Here is a 17,720-nt window from a genome sequence, read left to right on the forward strand (position 1 = left end):
TTGAGAGTCCGCCTGCCGATGCAGGGTACATGGGTTCGTGTCCCGGTCTGGGAAGATCCCACATGCCGCAGAGAGGCTGGGCCCGTGAGCCATGGCCACTGAGCCTGCGCGTCCGGAGCCTGTGCTCCGCAACGGGAGAGGTCACAACAGTGAGAGGCCTGCGCACCGCAAAAAAAAAAAAGAGAGAGAAATGGAAGGAAAATTAAAGATAAACTGTATTTTCAAAAAAAAAATAAGTCGGGCTTCCCTGGTGGCGCAGTGGTTGAGAGTCTGCCTAACAATGCAGGGGACGTGAGTTCGTGCCCTCGTCCGGGATGATCCCACATGCCGCGGAGCGGCTGGGCCCGTGAGCCATGGCCTCTGAGCCTGCGCGTCCGGAGCCTGTGCTCCACAACACGGGAGAGGCCGCAACGGTGAGAGGCCCGCGTACCGCAAAAAAAAAAAAAAGTCATTTCCAGCAGTTAAAATTTGTTCTGGGAGTCCAAACATATTTTTCAAGATGAAACACCTTACACTGTAGTCACTACAAAACATAATTTATAATAATTCAGCAATATCCAGCACAGTCCTTAGGAAAGGTTAGGGAAGATGTGTAAATGAGTTGTGTAGTGACAGTTGTAAAAATACCCCTTTACCCACCGTCACCTGCCATCCCTATTCAATACTACTAAAAAGGATTGGGATAAATGTGTAGAAAACATTTTTCAATTTTTCAGATGTAAAGAGTGTTTAATAAAGCAAGAAACCTCTCATTTTGTATTCCGAGAAGATACCAGTAAATTCTCTCCAGCCCCTAAACTGATGTTAGGGTTTGGGGTTAGTTGAGTCAAGAAATAACCTGACAGGGGCTTCTCTGGTGGCGCAGTGGTTAAGAATCTGCCTGCCAATGCAGGGGACACGGGTTCAGACCCTGGTCCTGGAAGATACCACATGCCACAGAGCAGCTAAGCCTGTGCCCCTGAACTACTGAGCCTGCGCTCTGCAGCCCGTGAGCCACAACTAGTGAGCCTGAGAGCCACAACTATTGAACCTGTGCACCTGGAGCCCACGCACCACAGCGAGAAGCAGCCCCAGCTCCCTGCAACTGGAGAGGGCCCACACGCAGCTATGAAGACCCAATCGCAGCCAAAAAAAAAAAAAAAGAACCTGATAAACTGAGGGGTCACCATGATCCTCAGACTTGAGGAAGGATTGCCTTGTGACAATATAGGACCAAGGATGAGATCAGAGTGGTATACTTCTTATGGCCATGGGCTATATGAAATTTTCACTGATTACGAGATAATTTAATATTGATGTAAGAAGGGGGAAAGGGGGGGCGGTGGGATGAATTGGGAGATTGGAATTGACATAAATACACTATTGGTACTAAGTATAAAGTAGATAACTAATGAGAACCTACTGTATAGCACACAGAACTCTACTCAGTGCTCTGTAGTAACCAAAATGAGAAGGAAATCCAAAATTGAGGGGATATATGTATACGTATAGCTGATTCACTTGGCTGTACAGTATAAACTAACACAATATTGTAAAGCAACTATATTCTAATAAAAAAGTAAGATTGATGTAAGCGATTGGACATGATTTAAATATATGTCAAATGTCTATAGTAGTGTTATTTATACCTGTCTGCTCATCACAAACTTAGTGGCCTAAATTACAACAGCAATCACTTATTCTGTTCACAAATATGCAATTCTGGCAAGACCCATTGGGACTGCTTATCTCTGCTCCACATGATATCAACTGGGCCAGCTCAAAGTCACAGCCAGGGTGTGGAATCTGAAGGCTTGTTAACTAACATGTCTGGCAGCTGATGCTGGCTGTTGTTGGGACCTCAGCTGGGCCTGTCAGCTGGAATGCTTATATGTGGCCTCTTCCTGTGGCTGCTTGGCTTTCTTACAGCGTGGCAGCTACGTTCCAAAAGTGAGCATTTCAAGATAAGAGTCCCAAGAGGACAAGGCAGGAAGGTGGCCGACTTTTATGACTCATCTCAGAAGTCACAGAACATCACTTCCACTGTACTCTATTTGTTGAAGCAGTCAAAAGCTGCCACATATAAGGGGAAAGGACAGAGACTACACCTCTCAGTGGAGGTAGTGTCCATCATATTGTAAGAACAGCAGGTGGAATGAGATTGTTGCAGTCATTTAAGGAAAATAAAATCTGCCATAACATCTGTTTTCCTTTTATCAAAAAAATCCTTCCAAAGGTCTCGTTTTTAGATATTTTTTTTTGGAATGAAACCAGAAGAGGTCAAAAACCACATAAATTAATTACAGTCCTCTTCAGTTACTGACCGTGTACAGGTATTACAGGGATATGAGCTAGCCAATATTAACACCTGGCAGCAAACTGGTACACAGCCATAGCTGAAGGCAGGTGATTAGGACCACCAGCCCACATATTTATGTGCTAGCTAATTTTTATCCAAAACTTTCTGGAGCTACACTAAAAGCAAATAATAGAAAATGGAATAAAAAAAATGGGCAACCTCTGGCTCTTAGATAGTGCTTAGTAATTTTTCCTTACATTTTTCTCCCATAATGAATAGTATAAGAAGGCATTCTCCCAGCTTAAAAACACTTTGCGTTCCCAGAGTTTTAAAGTTAGTTGTGTAGTGCTCAGGATCCATTTCCCTATAGAAATAATAAACAGGATGATAGGGTTCCCAGGCAGAGTGGGGCAAAAAGAAGGAAAGGCTCTGGGGATTAAGGACTCCCAGGGAGGTCCTACTCAGTCTGTAGGTCTACCTAGCTCTCCAAAGGTCTACTTTCTTCACAGTGTTTAAAAGAATTACTCTTCTCCTTGTGCCAGCAGTCCACTCATTTAACTAATGTTAATGCCCTGTGCTGGGAAGGCAGGAATACAGAAATGTGGAATAGAACAGATTCTCGAAGCTTTCTCCAATCACCTGTTCCTTAATCATATACCTCCTGGGATTTGCTTAGGGATTTTACCTCCTATAACCATGGGAAAATAGGTATGATGGTTAATTTAATGTGTCAACTTGATAGGGCCACGGTTGCCCAGATATTTGGCCAAACATTATTCTGGGTGTGTCTATGAGGATATTTCTGGATGAGATTAACATTTGAATCTGTAGACTGAGTAAAAGGATTGCCTTCCTTATTGTGGGTGAGCCTCATCTAATCAGTTGAAGATCTGGCTAGAACATAAAAGCTGAGTAAGAGAGGATTTCCTCTGCCTGACAACCTTCGAGCTGGTATATAAGCTTTTCCTTGCCTTCAAACTTGAAACATTGGCTCTTTTGAGTGTTAAGCCTGGTGGCCTTCAGACTGGAAGGACACCATCAGCTCTCTTGGTTCTCAGGCCTTTAGATGGGACTAGAACAACACCATCTACAATCCTGGGTCTCCAGCTTGCCAACTGCCGATCTTGGGACTTAGCCTCCAAAACTGCATGATGATAAATCTCTGTGGTAAGTTTTAAAAGCTTATTTCTGGGCTTCCCTAGTGGCACAGTGGTTAAGAATCCGCCTGCCAATGCAGGGGACACGGGTTCAAGCCCTGGTCCGGGAAGATCCCACATGCCGCGGAGCAACTAAGCCCGTGCGCCACAACTACTGAGCCTGTGCTCTAGAGCCCGCGAGCCACAACTACTGAGCCCACGCACCACGTCTACTGAAGCCTGCGCACTCTAGAGCCCGTGCTCTGCAACAAGAGAAGCCACCTCAGTGAGAAGCCCGTGCACCGCAACAAAGAGTAGCCCCTGCTCGTGGCAACTAGAGAAAGCCCGCGCACAGCAATGAAGACCCAACACAGCCAAAACTAATAAATAAATAAACAAAAATTTAAAAAATTAAAAAAAAAAGCCTATTTCCTTCTCTGTTTTTTCTCTTACACTCCCATGGTGTGGTGATAGGCAAAATTTACGTGTAGGTAGGTGCTAATAACATCTTTCCAAACCTATAGAATGAAATAGGATCCATTTATGTTCCAAAGAATTCCTGGATTCCAACTTTCTTGAGCATTTATTGAAGAGCAGGAAGGGAGCTGAGTTGGGGACAGAAGAGATGGAATAGGACTTGGGATAATTGCAAAGCCCAAGGGGAAGGTGGGGGGAAGTAAGGAGGAGCCTATGGGTTTATTTCCCCTTCCTTCTTCCTTTTCATCATTGAAGGTCTCTTCCTCCTGCCTCCTGTCCCCAACACTACACTCTCACATGTCCCTGCATGGCCTCTCACTAAAGATGGAGAGAAGAGAAAAGCTGGAAGTGTTTTGAGTCGGTAAGCCCAAGCAGCAGTGTGCTGAGGAAAGAGGGATCCTTATGGCCCCAGGCTACCCATCTGGAATAAGTAGTTCTATTTCCAAATGGCTAATTCTATACCTATACAAAAGACACAGACAATGCAGGTTATTATGTAAACATTACTAGTGTTCAATGGTATCTCATTCTCCTCTTTTTCCGGGCACACAGAAGACTATTTTTCTTGGCTGTCCTTGCAAATGGGCAGGGCTATGTGACTATAATGACTAATGATATGTGATCAGAAGTGACGAGTCATTTCTGAGCTGTGGCAGTGAAAAGCTTGTTGTGATTTTCAAATCTCTCTGCTGCCCTGCCATTGTGATTGTGGAAGGGGACTTGTGTTGAAGAGCTGAAATATTGAAGCAGCCTGTGTTTCTGAGCTACCATATTGTGGGGGGGGGGGGGGTTTGTGGATGCCCTAGAGACCACCCAGACATAACAACAAATTTTATATAAGCAAGGAATAAACCTTTATTATACTAAACCACCAAGATTTTTGGAGCTGCTCATTATCACAGTATAACCCAGCCTATCCTGGCAGATAGAGTCATGAAAACTGGGGCCTGCAATATTTAAGACAGCATAGACTTTATTTCCTGGGAATGGAAGATATTGAGTTAGGGCTTAAGAAAAAATCTCTGTGTATATTGGTGGCAATAAGGATATCCTAGGTCCTTGTAAAATGAAAGTGGTAGCTGATAATAAAGTCTCTGGGCATCTTTGAATTGAACTACTGGAATATTTCATGTCCAAAAACATACTCGTCTCCAATAAATTTATGTCACTTAAATAACTTTTTGGGGGGAGTACTTAAGCTTAGTATACTCAGATTGTCTCTTTACACAGGCAAACCTACCAACTCCCTCAAGATAAAGAGTCTAGTATCCGGGGCACAGGGAAGGTGGGCAGTATGATGGTGTCAGTTTGACGTGGGTTTGAATGCCTGCTCCCCTATTTCCACTTGTGACACTGGGCAGTTACATGACCTCTCTAAGCTCAGTTTCCTCCTCTACCAAATAGTGATAAAAACGCCTATATTGCAAGGCTGTTTAGAGGACAATAAAATACCAAATTAATGAAAATCTCTAACAGTACCTGGCACATCATAGGAAATCAATGAAACGTAACTATATAAGATTGATTCCAGTTTATTGATGCTTAAAGACAACAAATATCAAAAGGGAAAAAAAGCATCATCTTTCAACATTTTAAAGAATTCTCTCTTTGTAGATATAAATAAAGCACTGCCTAACAAGTCCTGTATTTCAAAAAATGGAAGAACCACTTACTTTGCAATTAACAAAGGACAAAATGGCTTTTGGTTAAAGATTTAGAAGTCTACAATTTAGCCTTTACACTATTGGGCTAAATACGTTTACTTTATGGTTCTTAGTTTGGGGTATGTTAAATTACCATCAAAGAAATTATCTGTTGGGCTTCCCTGGTGGCGCAGTGGTTGAGAGTCCACCTGCTGATGCAGGGGACACGGGTTCGTGCCTCGGTCCGGGAAGATCCCACATGCCGCGGAGCGGCTAGGCCCGTGAGCCATGTCCACTGAGCCTGCGCGTCCGGAGCCTATGCTCCGCAACAATAGAGGCCACAACCGTGAGAGGCCCACGTACCGCAAAAAGACAAAAAACAAAACAAAAAAAACAAACAACAAAAAAAGAAATTATCTGTTTAAAAAAGCTAATACTAATAATTTACTAATTATCGTAAGTAATGTAATTAGTATAATAATTTACTAATTATATTTACTAATAATTTGCATATTCCAAATTATCTCAATATGTGGACTGGGAAATGGTTTTCTACTGATATGAATCTATAACTCCTAATGCAGTTTCCTAATTTGTAATAGTCCTTGCACCTATAGATTGCTATTAAATTCATCAAAAATATCTGGAAGGTGAGAGATTGAATACCCCTTCCCCCAGAAAGCCTCAGTAATTTCATATACACAGACACATAGACACATGCACACACACATCTACACATAGTGATTATAAAGCCACCTGACTAATTTTTTAATAGCAAGTATGCCAAAACTAAAATATCCATGAATATTATCACCTTTAAAGGAGTCACCTTGGGAAGCTGTTTAACTGTTGAAGAATATCTTAACACTTATTTGGGACTCTCTTTTATAACTAACTTCAGAAGTTGGAATATTCTTTCCTGTATCATAAAAGGAAACATTCTTTTGCTGATGGTAACAAATATGTCCTTTAAGAATAAATTTGAATTTTCTGATAGAGCCAAAAGTTATCTAGGACCAGTTCTGGTGAATTAAGTGATCAAGACAGTATCTTCTTTGCTAAAAGATGAGATATGACTATAAAATACTACGACTCACAGTCTGACTTGTAAGTAATGGCACAGCTTTGGAATAAAAATATATACTTAACTTATTCCAGAATTTAAAGGACAAGACTCATTTGGATATATAAATATGTAAATGCATACAAATACCCACAAATCGATGCAAAATTTAAAAAGCAATTTTTATTTCATAATTTCTTGAGCAGCAGGAGCCACCTTGCCTCTCCTACTCCTGCCAGGCCACAGAGAGCTGTAAGAACAATTAAGTGCTTTTACCTCCTACAAGGAGACAGGAGAGAGGGCAGGGCCAAAAAAGTATTCAAAGAAGTAATGGCTGAAAATTTCCCATATTTGGCAAAAATCATAAGCCTACATATTCAAGAAGCTGAGTGAGCGCTAAACATGATAAACCCAAAGAAATCTATACCAAGACACATCATAATCAAACTTCTGGACACTGACAAAGAAAAAAATCTTTAAAAGTAGCCATAGAGAAATGCCACTTTACCTATAAGGGAAAAACAATGTGAATGATAGCAGAGCTCTAATTGAAACCACAAAGGCCAGAAAGAAGTGGCATAACATTTTCAAGGGCTGAAAAAAAAGAACCACTGACCCCAAATTCTATATCCAGTGAAAATATCCTTCAGGAATGAAAGGGAATATAGTTTTAAAATTTGGGCACAACGACCAACAGTCTGGAAGTTTTTCTTTGGGAAGTTGAGGGTAAACAGCAAGACCAGGAGATGTACTTTTGGGGAGCAGGGAGGTCATGAGGAAGTAGAGTCTCTTCCTTGGAGAACTGATAAGGGTTTAGGGAGGGCCTGGAGAATAAGGAAATCTTGGAGTGTCCTGACAAATTGTCTGTGAACCCCAGTTACACAAAAACAATCTTACCAGTCTGGATGCTCCAAGGGTTTAGAGGTTATCTGCCGGAAGCCAGGCAAGTACCAGTCTTTACTTTCGAATGATCCAAGACTGCTGAGTTATTTCATGTAGAGCAACCAAATGCAATGTGTGGACCTTGTTTGGATCCTAATGCAAACAAAGCACTGTAAAACAAAACAAAACAACAACAACAACCTTTTCCTTTTAACAGATTATTAGAGTATAATTGACATACAATAACTTGCATATATTCTACAGTTTGATCAGTTTTGATATATGTAAACAGCTGTGAAACTATCACCACAATCAAGATAATGAATATATCCATCACTCCCAGGAGTTTCTTCTTGTCCCACTGGAATCCCTCCAGAATCCCTCCCTGTGGCTCATCTCTGTCATCCTGATACCAGGCAATGGCTTATCTTCTATTACTAAGTTTGTATTTTTAGAGTTTTATATAAATGGAATCATACAATATGTACTCTTTTGTCTGGCTTCTCTCACTCAGCATAGTTATTTTGAGATTCATCCATGTTATTATTATATAGATAGCATATTTCTTTTTATTGCTGAATAGTGTTCCATTGATTGTATTGATACATCTCAATTTGTTTTTACCAAGAAACAAGTTTGTCCATCACTTTTGATGAGCATTTGGGGTGTTTTCAGTTTGGTGATTAAGGGCTTATGAACATTCATTTACAAGTCTGTTTATGGACATATGCTTTCATTTCTCTTGGGTAAATAAATACCTAGCAGTGAATAGCTGTGTCATATGGTAGGTATGTGTTTAACTTTTTAACTAAAACTCATGATAGGCTTAAATGTAAAACTGAAAACTATAAAACTTCTAGATGAAAACATGGAGGAAAATCTTTGTGACTTGGAGTTAGGCAAAAATTTCTTGGATAGGATGACAAAACACTATTCATAAAAGATAAAAACTGATAAATTGAACTCCCTCAAAAGTAAGAACTATGCTCTTTGTAAAACACTGTTAAGAGGGCTTCCCTGGTGGCGCAGTGGTTGAGAGTCCCCCTGCTGATGCTAGGGGACATGGGTTCGTGCCCCGGTCCGGGAAGAGCCCACATGCTGTGGAGCAGCTAGGCCCGTGATCCATGGCCGCTGAGCCTGCACGTCCAGAGCCTGTGCTCCGCAACGGGAGAGGCCACAACACTGAGAGGCCCACGTACCGTGAAAAAAAAAAAAAAAACACAAAACCAAAAAAAGAGAATGAAAAGGCAAGCCACAGACTGGGAGAAAATTTTTGCAAATTACATATCTGATAAAGGACTTACTTCAGAATAGAAAGAATTCTCAAAACTCAATATAATAAAAAAATACAATTTTTAAAATGAGCAAAAGATACGAAAAGACAGAAGATATATGAATGACAAATAAGCACATGAAAAGCTAATTAACATTATTAATCATTAGGGAAATGTAAATTAAGGCACAGTGAGATACTACTACACACCAATTACAATGTTTAAAATTTTAAAAATTGACAATAACAATTACTGACAAAGATGCAGAGTAACTATAACTCTCCTAAACTGGTGGGAATATAATATAGTACAGCACTTTGGAGAACAGTTTGCCAGGGTTTTTGTTGTGAAATTTTGACTTTGAAATAACTTCAAACTTACATAAAAGTTGTAAGAATTATCCAAAGAACTCTCACATACCCTTCACCTAAATTCCCCCCAATGGTCGACATCTATGTTTGACTTATCATCTCTCTCTTTATTTTCTGAATCACTTGGGAGCTAATTGTATATGTAATACCCTATTACCCCTTACGGTTTGAGTGAAAATTTCCTAATAGCAAAGACACTTTCTATTTGACCACAGTACAATCATTAAACTCAGGAAGTTAACACTGATATAATAATGCTGTCTAATCCACAAGACCCCCTTCAAATTTTGCTGATTGTTTTCATTATATCCTTTATAGGTCCAGCATACACTACAGATTCTAATTTTAGACAGATGGAGAATTTTGAACATAATTTGGGTATTAAATAATGTTAAGCAACTGTTATATTTTTAAGGTATAAGGACAGTATTATGTTCATAAAATGTCCTTATCTGTTAGAGATATGTACTTAAGTGTTTATAAAAAGAATGATATGATGTCTGAGATTTTCTTTAAGATTCACTCCTAAGGAGGTGTGTGTGTGTGTGTGTGTCTGTGTTGAGGGGTGGGGAGAGGGGAGAAATGAAATAAGATTGAATAAGATTCTAAATTTGTTGAAGCTAAGTGATGAGTACAGGGGGGTATTGTAATATTTCCCCTACTTTTAATGTATGTGTGAAATTTTTCCATAACTACAGTATTTTAATTTAAAAAAATGGAGAAATGGAAGGATTTTAAGAACTGGGGTGATATGATCATATTTTAAATTTAGAAACATTACTCTGGCTGCAATAGGAAGAATGGCTTAAAGTGGGGCAAGAATGAAAGCAGTGACTAGTTTCCCAGCTGTTGAAGTCATCCAGGGAAGAGATGATGGTGACCTGAACCAAGTTAGTGGCAGTGGGATGGAGTGAAGTGGATGAATGGAAGAAATGGTAACTATCTGGATATGAGAGATGAGAGAGAGGGAATCCAGGATTACTCTTAGTTGGCTTGGGCCAATGAGGGGGGGGTGCCATTTACCTAGACAGGCATCACTGGAAAAAGAACAGGTCCCTAGGGGAGGGAAAGAGGAGATGGTTTGAAGGGGCCTTGGGTCAAACTAGTGCCTTTGTGTTATCTGGCCACAACTGAGTAGATAGATGACGGCAAGATACTTAAATAATCATTATTTAGCAAATAGTATAAATAATCACTATTAAGCAAATAGTATAGGGGTAAGCAAGGCAGACAGAAGGAAATGTCACTTAAACTTAACTTGAGATAATACGATATGATTATTCTAAATCAACATGCAGCATTAGTAGCCAACTGAAAATGAAATGTAATGACAATGTCTGGGTAGATAAGTTATTTTATAAACTTGAAAAAATATGATTGGAGACAGGATATAACAGAAAGACCTCCTCAATTCACATTAAGTAAACTGGGCATGCAACATAATTCTCTTCATGGGAGTGTTGCACATAAGATGCCTGAGTGGAAAGATATTTTTCAGTTGAAATTGCATGGTGGTACTGTTTACCCCTAGGGTCAACATGTAGGAACAGAGAACATGCACTGGGATGTTGAATCTATGGTTAAGGGGACGAGTTCGAGGGTAAAAAACTGGCGGGGAGGGGAGTAGTGGTCTCGATTTTTACTCCTGATCGTCTTCTGGGAAGGCTTAAGAGGAGTCAAAGCGGCTGGAAAACCCATCAAAGTCTGCCCTTCAGAGTTTCGTCTCCTACCAATGCCAGAGTGAAGGAGTTCCAGCAGGCACTTCTGTGAAAGAGACTTATTTCGTGAAAACCATACCCCTTGGCATTATCATTCCATTCTGATGGATTTGATCTCCCACGTCCCTGCAGGTTCCCCCGCTCAGTTCCCCCAGCAGAATGTGGGCTAAACCTTCCCCCAGCCTCGCTCCCATGCCGAAGCTGCTCACGCGCTAATAGCGTTCATGACACCGCTTCTCACTCAAGAGCCGGCCAGGGGCGCGGAGTTCCGGCGGGGATCCTGCTGGGCGCCGAGCCCCACCCCCACCCTGACCCCGCCCCCGGCTCGACGCCCCGCCCCCACGCCCCCTCCCGGCGTGGAGCTCCGGCTGCGATCCTTCCCCCAAGCGCGGAGCTCTCCCCATCCCTGACCCCGCCTCCGGCTTGGAGCCCCGCCCACGGCCCCGCCCCCGGAGCGAAGCCCGCCTAAGGCCCACCCACCTCCGCAAGGCCGCCTTGCCTTGCCTTGCCCACCGCACTACCATGGCTGGGGGCCGCGGGGCCCACGGGCGTGGCCGGGACGAGCCGCCGGAGAGCTACCCACAGCGACAGGACCACGAGCTGCAGGCCCTGGAGGCCATCTACGGCTCCGACTTCCAGGACCTGCGGCCGGGCGCGTGCGGACGGGTAGGAACGTGGCTTGTCTGGTCGGGGCTGCCGTGCTGCGGCCCAGCTCCCCTGGCTCGATCTACCCCGGCCAGGCCCGCCCGGCTCTGCCGGAAACGAACCGCCTACTCCAGCTTAGGATTCTGGAGTCCTTTCATCCCTCGCGATTCCATCCACGCTCACTTTATGTCCTTGCGCACGCAGCCGCTTCGCGGGTCTCCAGAACCCCCAACTGGGACGAATTCTCTTACAGCTTTTCCCCCCCGTCGGCTGCAGTCTTACCTGGCCCTGTTTCTTATTCCCACTGACGTTCCATAACTTCCCTGCCTCCTTACTGTCCTGCCTTTTTTCCTCCCTGACAGCCCTTGAGTTTGATACAACAGCGCATTCATAGGGACCCACTGCAACTTTGGGAACGCTTTGGGGGCTCTTGCACAGATCTTACTGACGCCTTCAGTCAGAAGTCTTACCTTCCCGTATGTGTTCAAAACTATTAACCATGTAATCCCATTGTACTCCTCAGGCATCCTCCCTGTATTGTGCTGTGTGGAGCAACTTTCCTCTGTACCTTTCTCCAAGGCGCTTAGAGAGTATGGAATACAGTCTTCTTAGCTGTAATGGAGAGGGAGTGTGCTGAGTCCACCCTTTTAAAATGGCATTTGACTTAAAATATTATTTTCCTTTTTGTCTGGAAGTAAGTTAAGGCACATTATAAGCTGCTGATACTGACAGTCTTTCCCTCATCATCCTTGAAGAATTATCTACCAAACTCTTTATAGTATTATTTAAAAAGTAGTACCTTCTTTCATCTACCTTTAAATTTATTTATTTTATTTATTTTTGGCTGTGTTGGGTCTTCACTGCTGCACGCGGGCTTTCCCTAGTTGTGGTGAGTGGGGGCTACTCATTGCGGTGGCTTCTCTTATTGCGGAACATGGACTCTAGGCGCACCGGCTTCAGTAGTTGCAGCACGTGGGCTCCGTAGTTGTGGCACGTGGGCTCTAGAGCGTGGGCTCAGTAGTTGTGGCACAGGGGCTTAGGTGCTCCACAGCATGTGGGATCTTCCTGGACCAGGGCTTGAACCCGTGTCCCTTGCATTGGCAGGTGGATTCTTAACCACTGTGCCACCAGGGAAGCCCCCTTCATCTACCTTTAATTCTGGCATTTTACAACATGTGCCTTATCAGCACATCCGAGATTTTCTCAAGAAATAGGATCTTCAGGAGCTGTCAGGGCAAAACATTTTCCTTCTCACCCAATGTTTTCCTTCCTTCATTAACTATTTATTGTTCTAGGTATTGGGAATACAGTCAAGCACAAACCAAACCAAACCCCCGTCCCTCAGGGAGCTTACTTTTCTAGTGCTTAATTTCAAGAGTTATTTTTAAGCTAAAATAGTAAAAATGTAAATATTCCCCTTATACAAGCTTGTAATAAAATAACAATGTAACTTTCTGGTTATCTGGTAACTTCTCTGTTCCCAAACATTGAGCACCAGGAATTCGGCTCATGAAGCCAAAATACCTGTTGCAAAGTGTACACGGGGGCTCAGTACAAAGTTCCTAAGACTTCATTCAGAGACAGTTTATTTACTTTACACAGCTTAATTATCTGGTCCTAAGACTGCAAAAAAACAGAAAAGAAAAAGGTACTACTGTAGGTAGGGATACTGATAATCTCAGAATTTATAGCTGGTGGTCTTTATAACAAGATAGTAGAGCAAACAAAATCAAAAACTGTAATAGGCAGGTAGAAGGATTCAGATAGCTGTACCCTGAGGTACATGGGCAAATAGCCTTAACACTTTGCTAGGCAAATAATTGGTGGTCATAAGGATGAATCAGAATGTAGTCATTCAACATAGAGAACAGACTTGTGGTTGCCAAGGGGGGTGGGGTGGGGGAGGGATGGACTTGGAGTTTGGGATTAGTAGATGCAAACTATTACATGTAGAATGAATAAGCAACAGGGTCCTACTGTATAGCACAAGGAACTATATTCAATATCCTGGGATAAACCATATTGGAAAAGAATATAAAAGATTGTATATATGTGTATAACTGAGTCACTTTGCTGTGCAGCAGAAATTAACACTGTAAATCAACTATACTTCAATAAAAAAAAAGTTTAAAAACGTTTTTTAAAAAAATGTAGTCATTCAACAAATACTTATTACTTGCCACTCTTTAGGGAAAGGTTATGCAAGCCCACAATCCTTTATGCAAAACCCTGAGGCCTGATACATTTCAGAATTCAGAAGTGTTTGTGTTCATGGCCACATGTGCACATTCCATACTTACCTAATACCTCACTCAGTGTCTGGAGCAGCACGCAGAATCAAACACAGCAAACCATGTGAATATTCACACTCAGTGGGATGGTTAAAGACTATCAATAGCCTCATGTCAATTCAGGCCAAATTTGTTGCCAGTAAATTCAGCTCAGAATTATTGACCTGAGTAAACTTTAGGTTTTTTAAACATCTGAAGTTTTTTAAACTTCTTTTTGGGGGATGTGTTATAATGTAGATTTTGGTTTAGTAACATATGTACGTTATTTATAAATAACATTTTGGGAGTACATGCTAAAAATTATTTTACATACTAAAGTTTGGACACCACTAGTTGAAAATATAATTTCCTCTAGAGTTATAAATTTATTGTTAACTTAATTATCTTGGCTAATTTTCTGTCAGCCAAAGGTCTGCTCACTTATAATTCGATAGCTATTGTAAACCTACCTCCTAAAGCCTTGCTTTTGTCTCTGGGCCCACCGGTAGTGTATGAGTGCTTCTTTTCCTACATCTTCACCAACACTGTAGTGTCAGACTTTTTCATCTTTGCCAGTAGATAGATGAAACATTTTTACTTCTTTAGTTGTGAATTATGAGGACCACCTTTGTCTCTAAGCCATGGATTTTTTTCTGTGAACTGTTCAATGTTGTTTGGTTTATTTTTACACTCTATTGTCTACTTTCTTATTCATATGTCAGAGCTATTTAGATGTTAATTTATATGTTAAGAAAATTAGCATTTGGGGTCATATATTGCAAATATTTTCCCCTAATTAACCATTATGCATTTTGATATTTAGGTAATTTATGCAATTTTTAAAAACTTTAATATAGTCAAAATGACCTTTTTTTTCATTTTATTGTTGTTACATGGTCCCTGTGGTTTGTTTTTTTCCCTGCTCCAGTGTTACCAAAAGAATGAATTCTTCAAGACTTTCTTTTAATTCTTTCATGACTTTGTTTTTAAACTTCCATCAAATAAATATAGAAATAGCTTTTTATTTTTTAAAGTTCTTACCTCTGTCTGAGTATGAATCTAGGCTGCCCACTTTCACCCCCAACTAGCCAGTTAGACTAACACAGATGATTTTTTTCAGTCTTTTCCACTAATTTGAAATGCCACCTTTACATTGTATGAGAGTAGGCTGGCTTCATAAGGACAGAGTCTCTGTGTTTGTTCACATGTACATGCCTAGTTCCTGGTAAAAAGCTCTCAAAATTTTTTTATTAACTGAAATAATTCCCAAATGTATTTGGGTCTATTTAGAAAAAGAGATATGGGGGGAAGTCAGTGATTAAGGCATTTGACATAAAATCTAATTCCTTAGATTTTACTATCATCATTTTTTTTTGCGGGGAGGGGCATCTTCACAGACTTAAAACCAAAGACTTGCCCAGATTATCTAGCTTTCACATGTTACTTTATTTCTAGATTTGTTGTTTTTTCACACAGACTAGTTTCTTCCCCACATTACAGCATGTGAGAATGGAGGCAGGTAAGAAACAAGAGGCCATGCTGAGCGAAGTCTTGCCATCAAAATGTAAGGGGGATGTGATGAGCAGAATCTAGGTAACAATTCTAGACCAAACACCTGAAAGTGGTTTGAATTGTGTAACTTTTTCTTTTATGTGCTGTGGTTAAAAACATATGGCATAAAATATACTAGCTTAACAATTTTAAAGTGTATAGTTCAGTAATGTCAAGTATATTTACATGGCTGTGTAAAGGAAAAATTGTGTTAGTATTTTTTTTTAATTGAAGCATAGTTGATTTACAGTGTTGTGCCAGTCTCTGCTGTATAGCAAATTGACTCAGTTTTACACATAGATACATTCTTTTTTTAATACTCTTTTCCATTATGGTTTATCCCAGGAGATTGGATATAGTTCCCTGTGCTATACAGTAGGACCGTGTTGTTTAGCCATTCTAAATGTAATAGTTTGCATTTACCAACCCCAAACTCCCAGTCCATCCCTCTCCCTTTTGTGTTAGTATTTTTAATTAATTTCCCAAACCTCATCCTCACTCTGCTGCTCATCTTGTAAACCAGTAAAGTTTAATCGCAGGCTGTCATTAACCGTCATGCCTTGGAACCAAAAGATTTGCTCCTATGTGGAATGGCTGTTAAAATTCTCAGTTTTTTATAGTCTTATCCTTCACTCCAGTACTTCTAACAGAAATAGACACATGCTTACATCAGTTTATTTTTGGGGGCCTGAGTGTGAGGAAGTGCCCAAGAAAACCACATTCAGACTGAGAAACTGGGGTTTCTGCCAGTGTTGGCCGGGCGCTCTTCCAGGTGTTGTGCACTGGGCTGAAAAGAGGGTCCCCGGGCTTCCCTGGTGGTGCAGTGGTTGAGAGTCCGCCTGCCGATGCAGGGGACACGGGTTCGTGCCCCGGTCCGGGAAGATCCCACATGCCGCGGAGCGGCTGGGCCCCTGAGCCATGGCCGCTGAGCCTGCGCGTCCGGAGCCTGCGCTCCGCGACGGGAGAGGCCGCGGCGGTAAGAGGTCCACGTACCGCAAAAAAAAAAAAAAAAAAGAAGGGTCCCCTTGGTCAGTGTTCCTCATCCTGTGGGGTTTATTAAGATCCTTGGGTTTTGTTTCTTGAAGAGCTAGTGTTTTTAATTTTTTTAATTCTAGGGGGGATTAGTCCAAATGAGCATTACCTCTCTTATGTTTTAGGACTGAGTTTGTGTTATTCTTTCACTTTTTATACCTTGAAGATTTGTTTGGTTATTTGATGGTACTTCAGGAGAGTCTCCAACTTCATGATCTCATTGGGAAGCAAATTTAACTCATCTCTCATTGTAGCGTGCCCTTCTCTCCATGACTACTTATTATGCTGCCTTCATGTCACTTGCATTTTCAGTCTTCAAAACAAATCTTTTTTCTCATGTAGCATTTTGTATACTTTGTAGCTATACATTCTGCATTGTGTTTTCCTCTCATTAGGTGCTCTCAAAAAATTTTGGTTACCCCTTACTTTGAGTTTTTTTACCTACAAATATTCCAGGAATTCATTATTTCCTTGTGCAGGTTAAATCAAAGATTTTATCAACATTGAATTCTAATGACCATTTATCTTCTAAAGGCATGAAGGAGTTCTTACCTAATCCTAATCTTTAGAACATCTTGATTGTTGAACTTTTTAATCAAGTCCTGTTCAGCTCCAGGAGTCCTTGAATGCCCTAATATGAGCTAACACTTGGTATCCTAAACATGTTTTGCATAAAAGCATCTTCACATGTTGGGAAGCCTCTCAGTTCACTTGAGAGAAGCCTGGCAAATATTCTGTTCTTACCTCTGAAAGCACTGTTCCCTGACTGTCTTTATTTTTTTTTTTCCAGTGAGCCTGTAATGGTTAGGATTAGGTTTAGCTACATATGACAGAAAACTTAAAATAACAAAGTTTATTTTTTTACATGTAAAAGTCTGGAGTCTACGGCTTTTTCTGAATTGCTGTTCTACCATCCTTAAAGTGCCCTTCGTGGTCTAAAATGGCTGTCTGACCTCCAGTCATCACATCTGCATTCCAGCCAGCTGGAATGAGAAGGGGATGAAGAAGTTTCATCCCTTTCCTTTGATAAAGTTCACTTCCTGGAAATTGCATATTATAGTTCTTTCATCTTACTGGCCAGAAATTAATCCAGTAGCCACACTGAGCTGCAAAGGCGTCTGGGAAATGTATCCAGCTAAAAAATCAGGGATTCTATTAAAAAAGAAATAAAAACCAAGCTTACGTATTTTATATGCATAGCTGATTGTGTGATTCATGGTGCCACATGTAAGGTTCATGTTATAAATTTCTATTAGAATTTAATGTTGCTAAGTACTTTATTACCCTTAGAAGAATTTTTATCTTTTTTCTTTTCTGATAATGCCTCATTTCTCTTTTTGCCCTGGCTGCCTGGACATTCCAAGGGAAAGTCAAGGCTCA

At 41.1% G+C, this 17,720-nt stretch overlaps 1 protein-coding gene and 1 long non-coding RNA gene across 2 annotated transcripts in view; one reads left to right on the forward strand and one right to left on the reverse strand.

The window, feature by feature from the left end:
* Nucleotides 1-107: 107 nt before the first annotated feature.
* LOC132420502 (uncharacterized) lies at nucleotides 108-10,985 on the reverse strand. Its single transcript, XR_009518379.1, has 3 exons — nucleotides 10,855-10,985; nucleotides 7,495-7,632; nucleotides 108-158 (listed from the first exon to the last, which is right to left on the reverse strand). It is a non-coding gene; the product is annotated as an uncharacterized lncRNA (long non-coding RNA).
* A 351-nt stretch (nucleotides 10,986-11,336) lies between these two features.
* Nucleotides 11,337-17,720, forward strand: part of EIF2AK4 (eukaryotic translation initiation factor 2 alpha kinase 4) — a 114,375-nt gene continuing 107,991 nt past the window's right edge. The window contains exon 1 of the mRNA XM_060004978.1: nucleotides 11,337-11,508. Within this exon, the coding sequence (XP_059860961.1) occupies nucleotides 11,365-11,508 (144 nt within the window). The 5' untranslated portion in view covers nucleotides 11,337-11,364. The remainder of the gene's footprint in view (nucleotides 11,509-17,720) is intronic.

Source organism: Delphinus delphis, chromosome 2 (genome assembly GCF_949987515.2).
Source record: "Delphinus delphis chromosome 2, mDelDel1.2, whole genome shotgun sequence".
Lineage (NCBI taxonomy): Eukaryota > Metazoa > Chordata > Mammalia > Artiodactyla > Delphinidae > Delphinus > Delphinus delphis.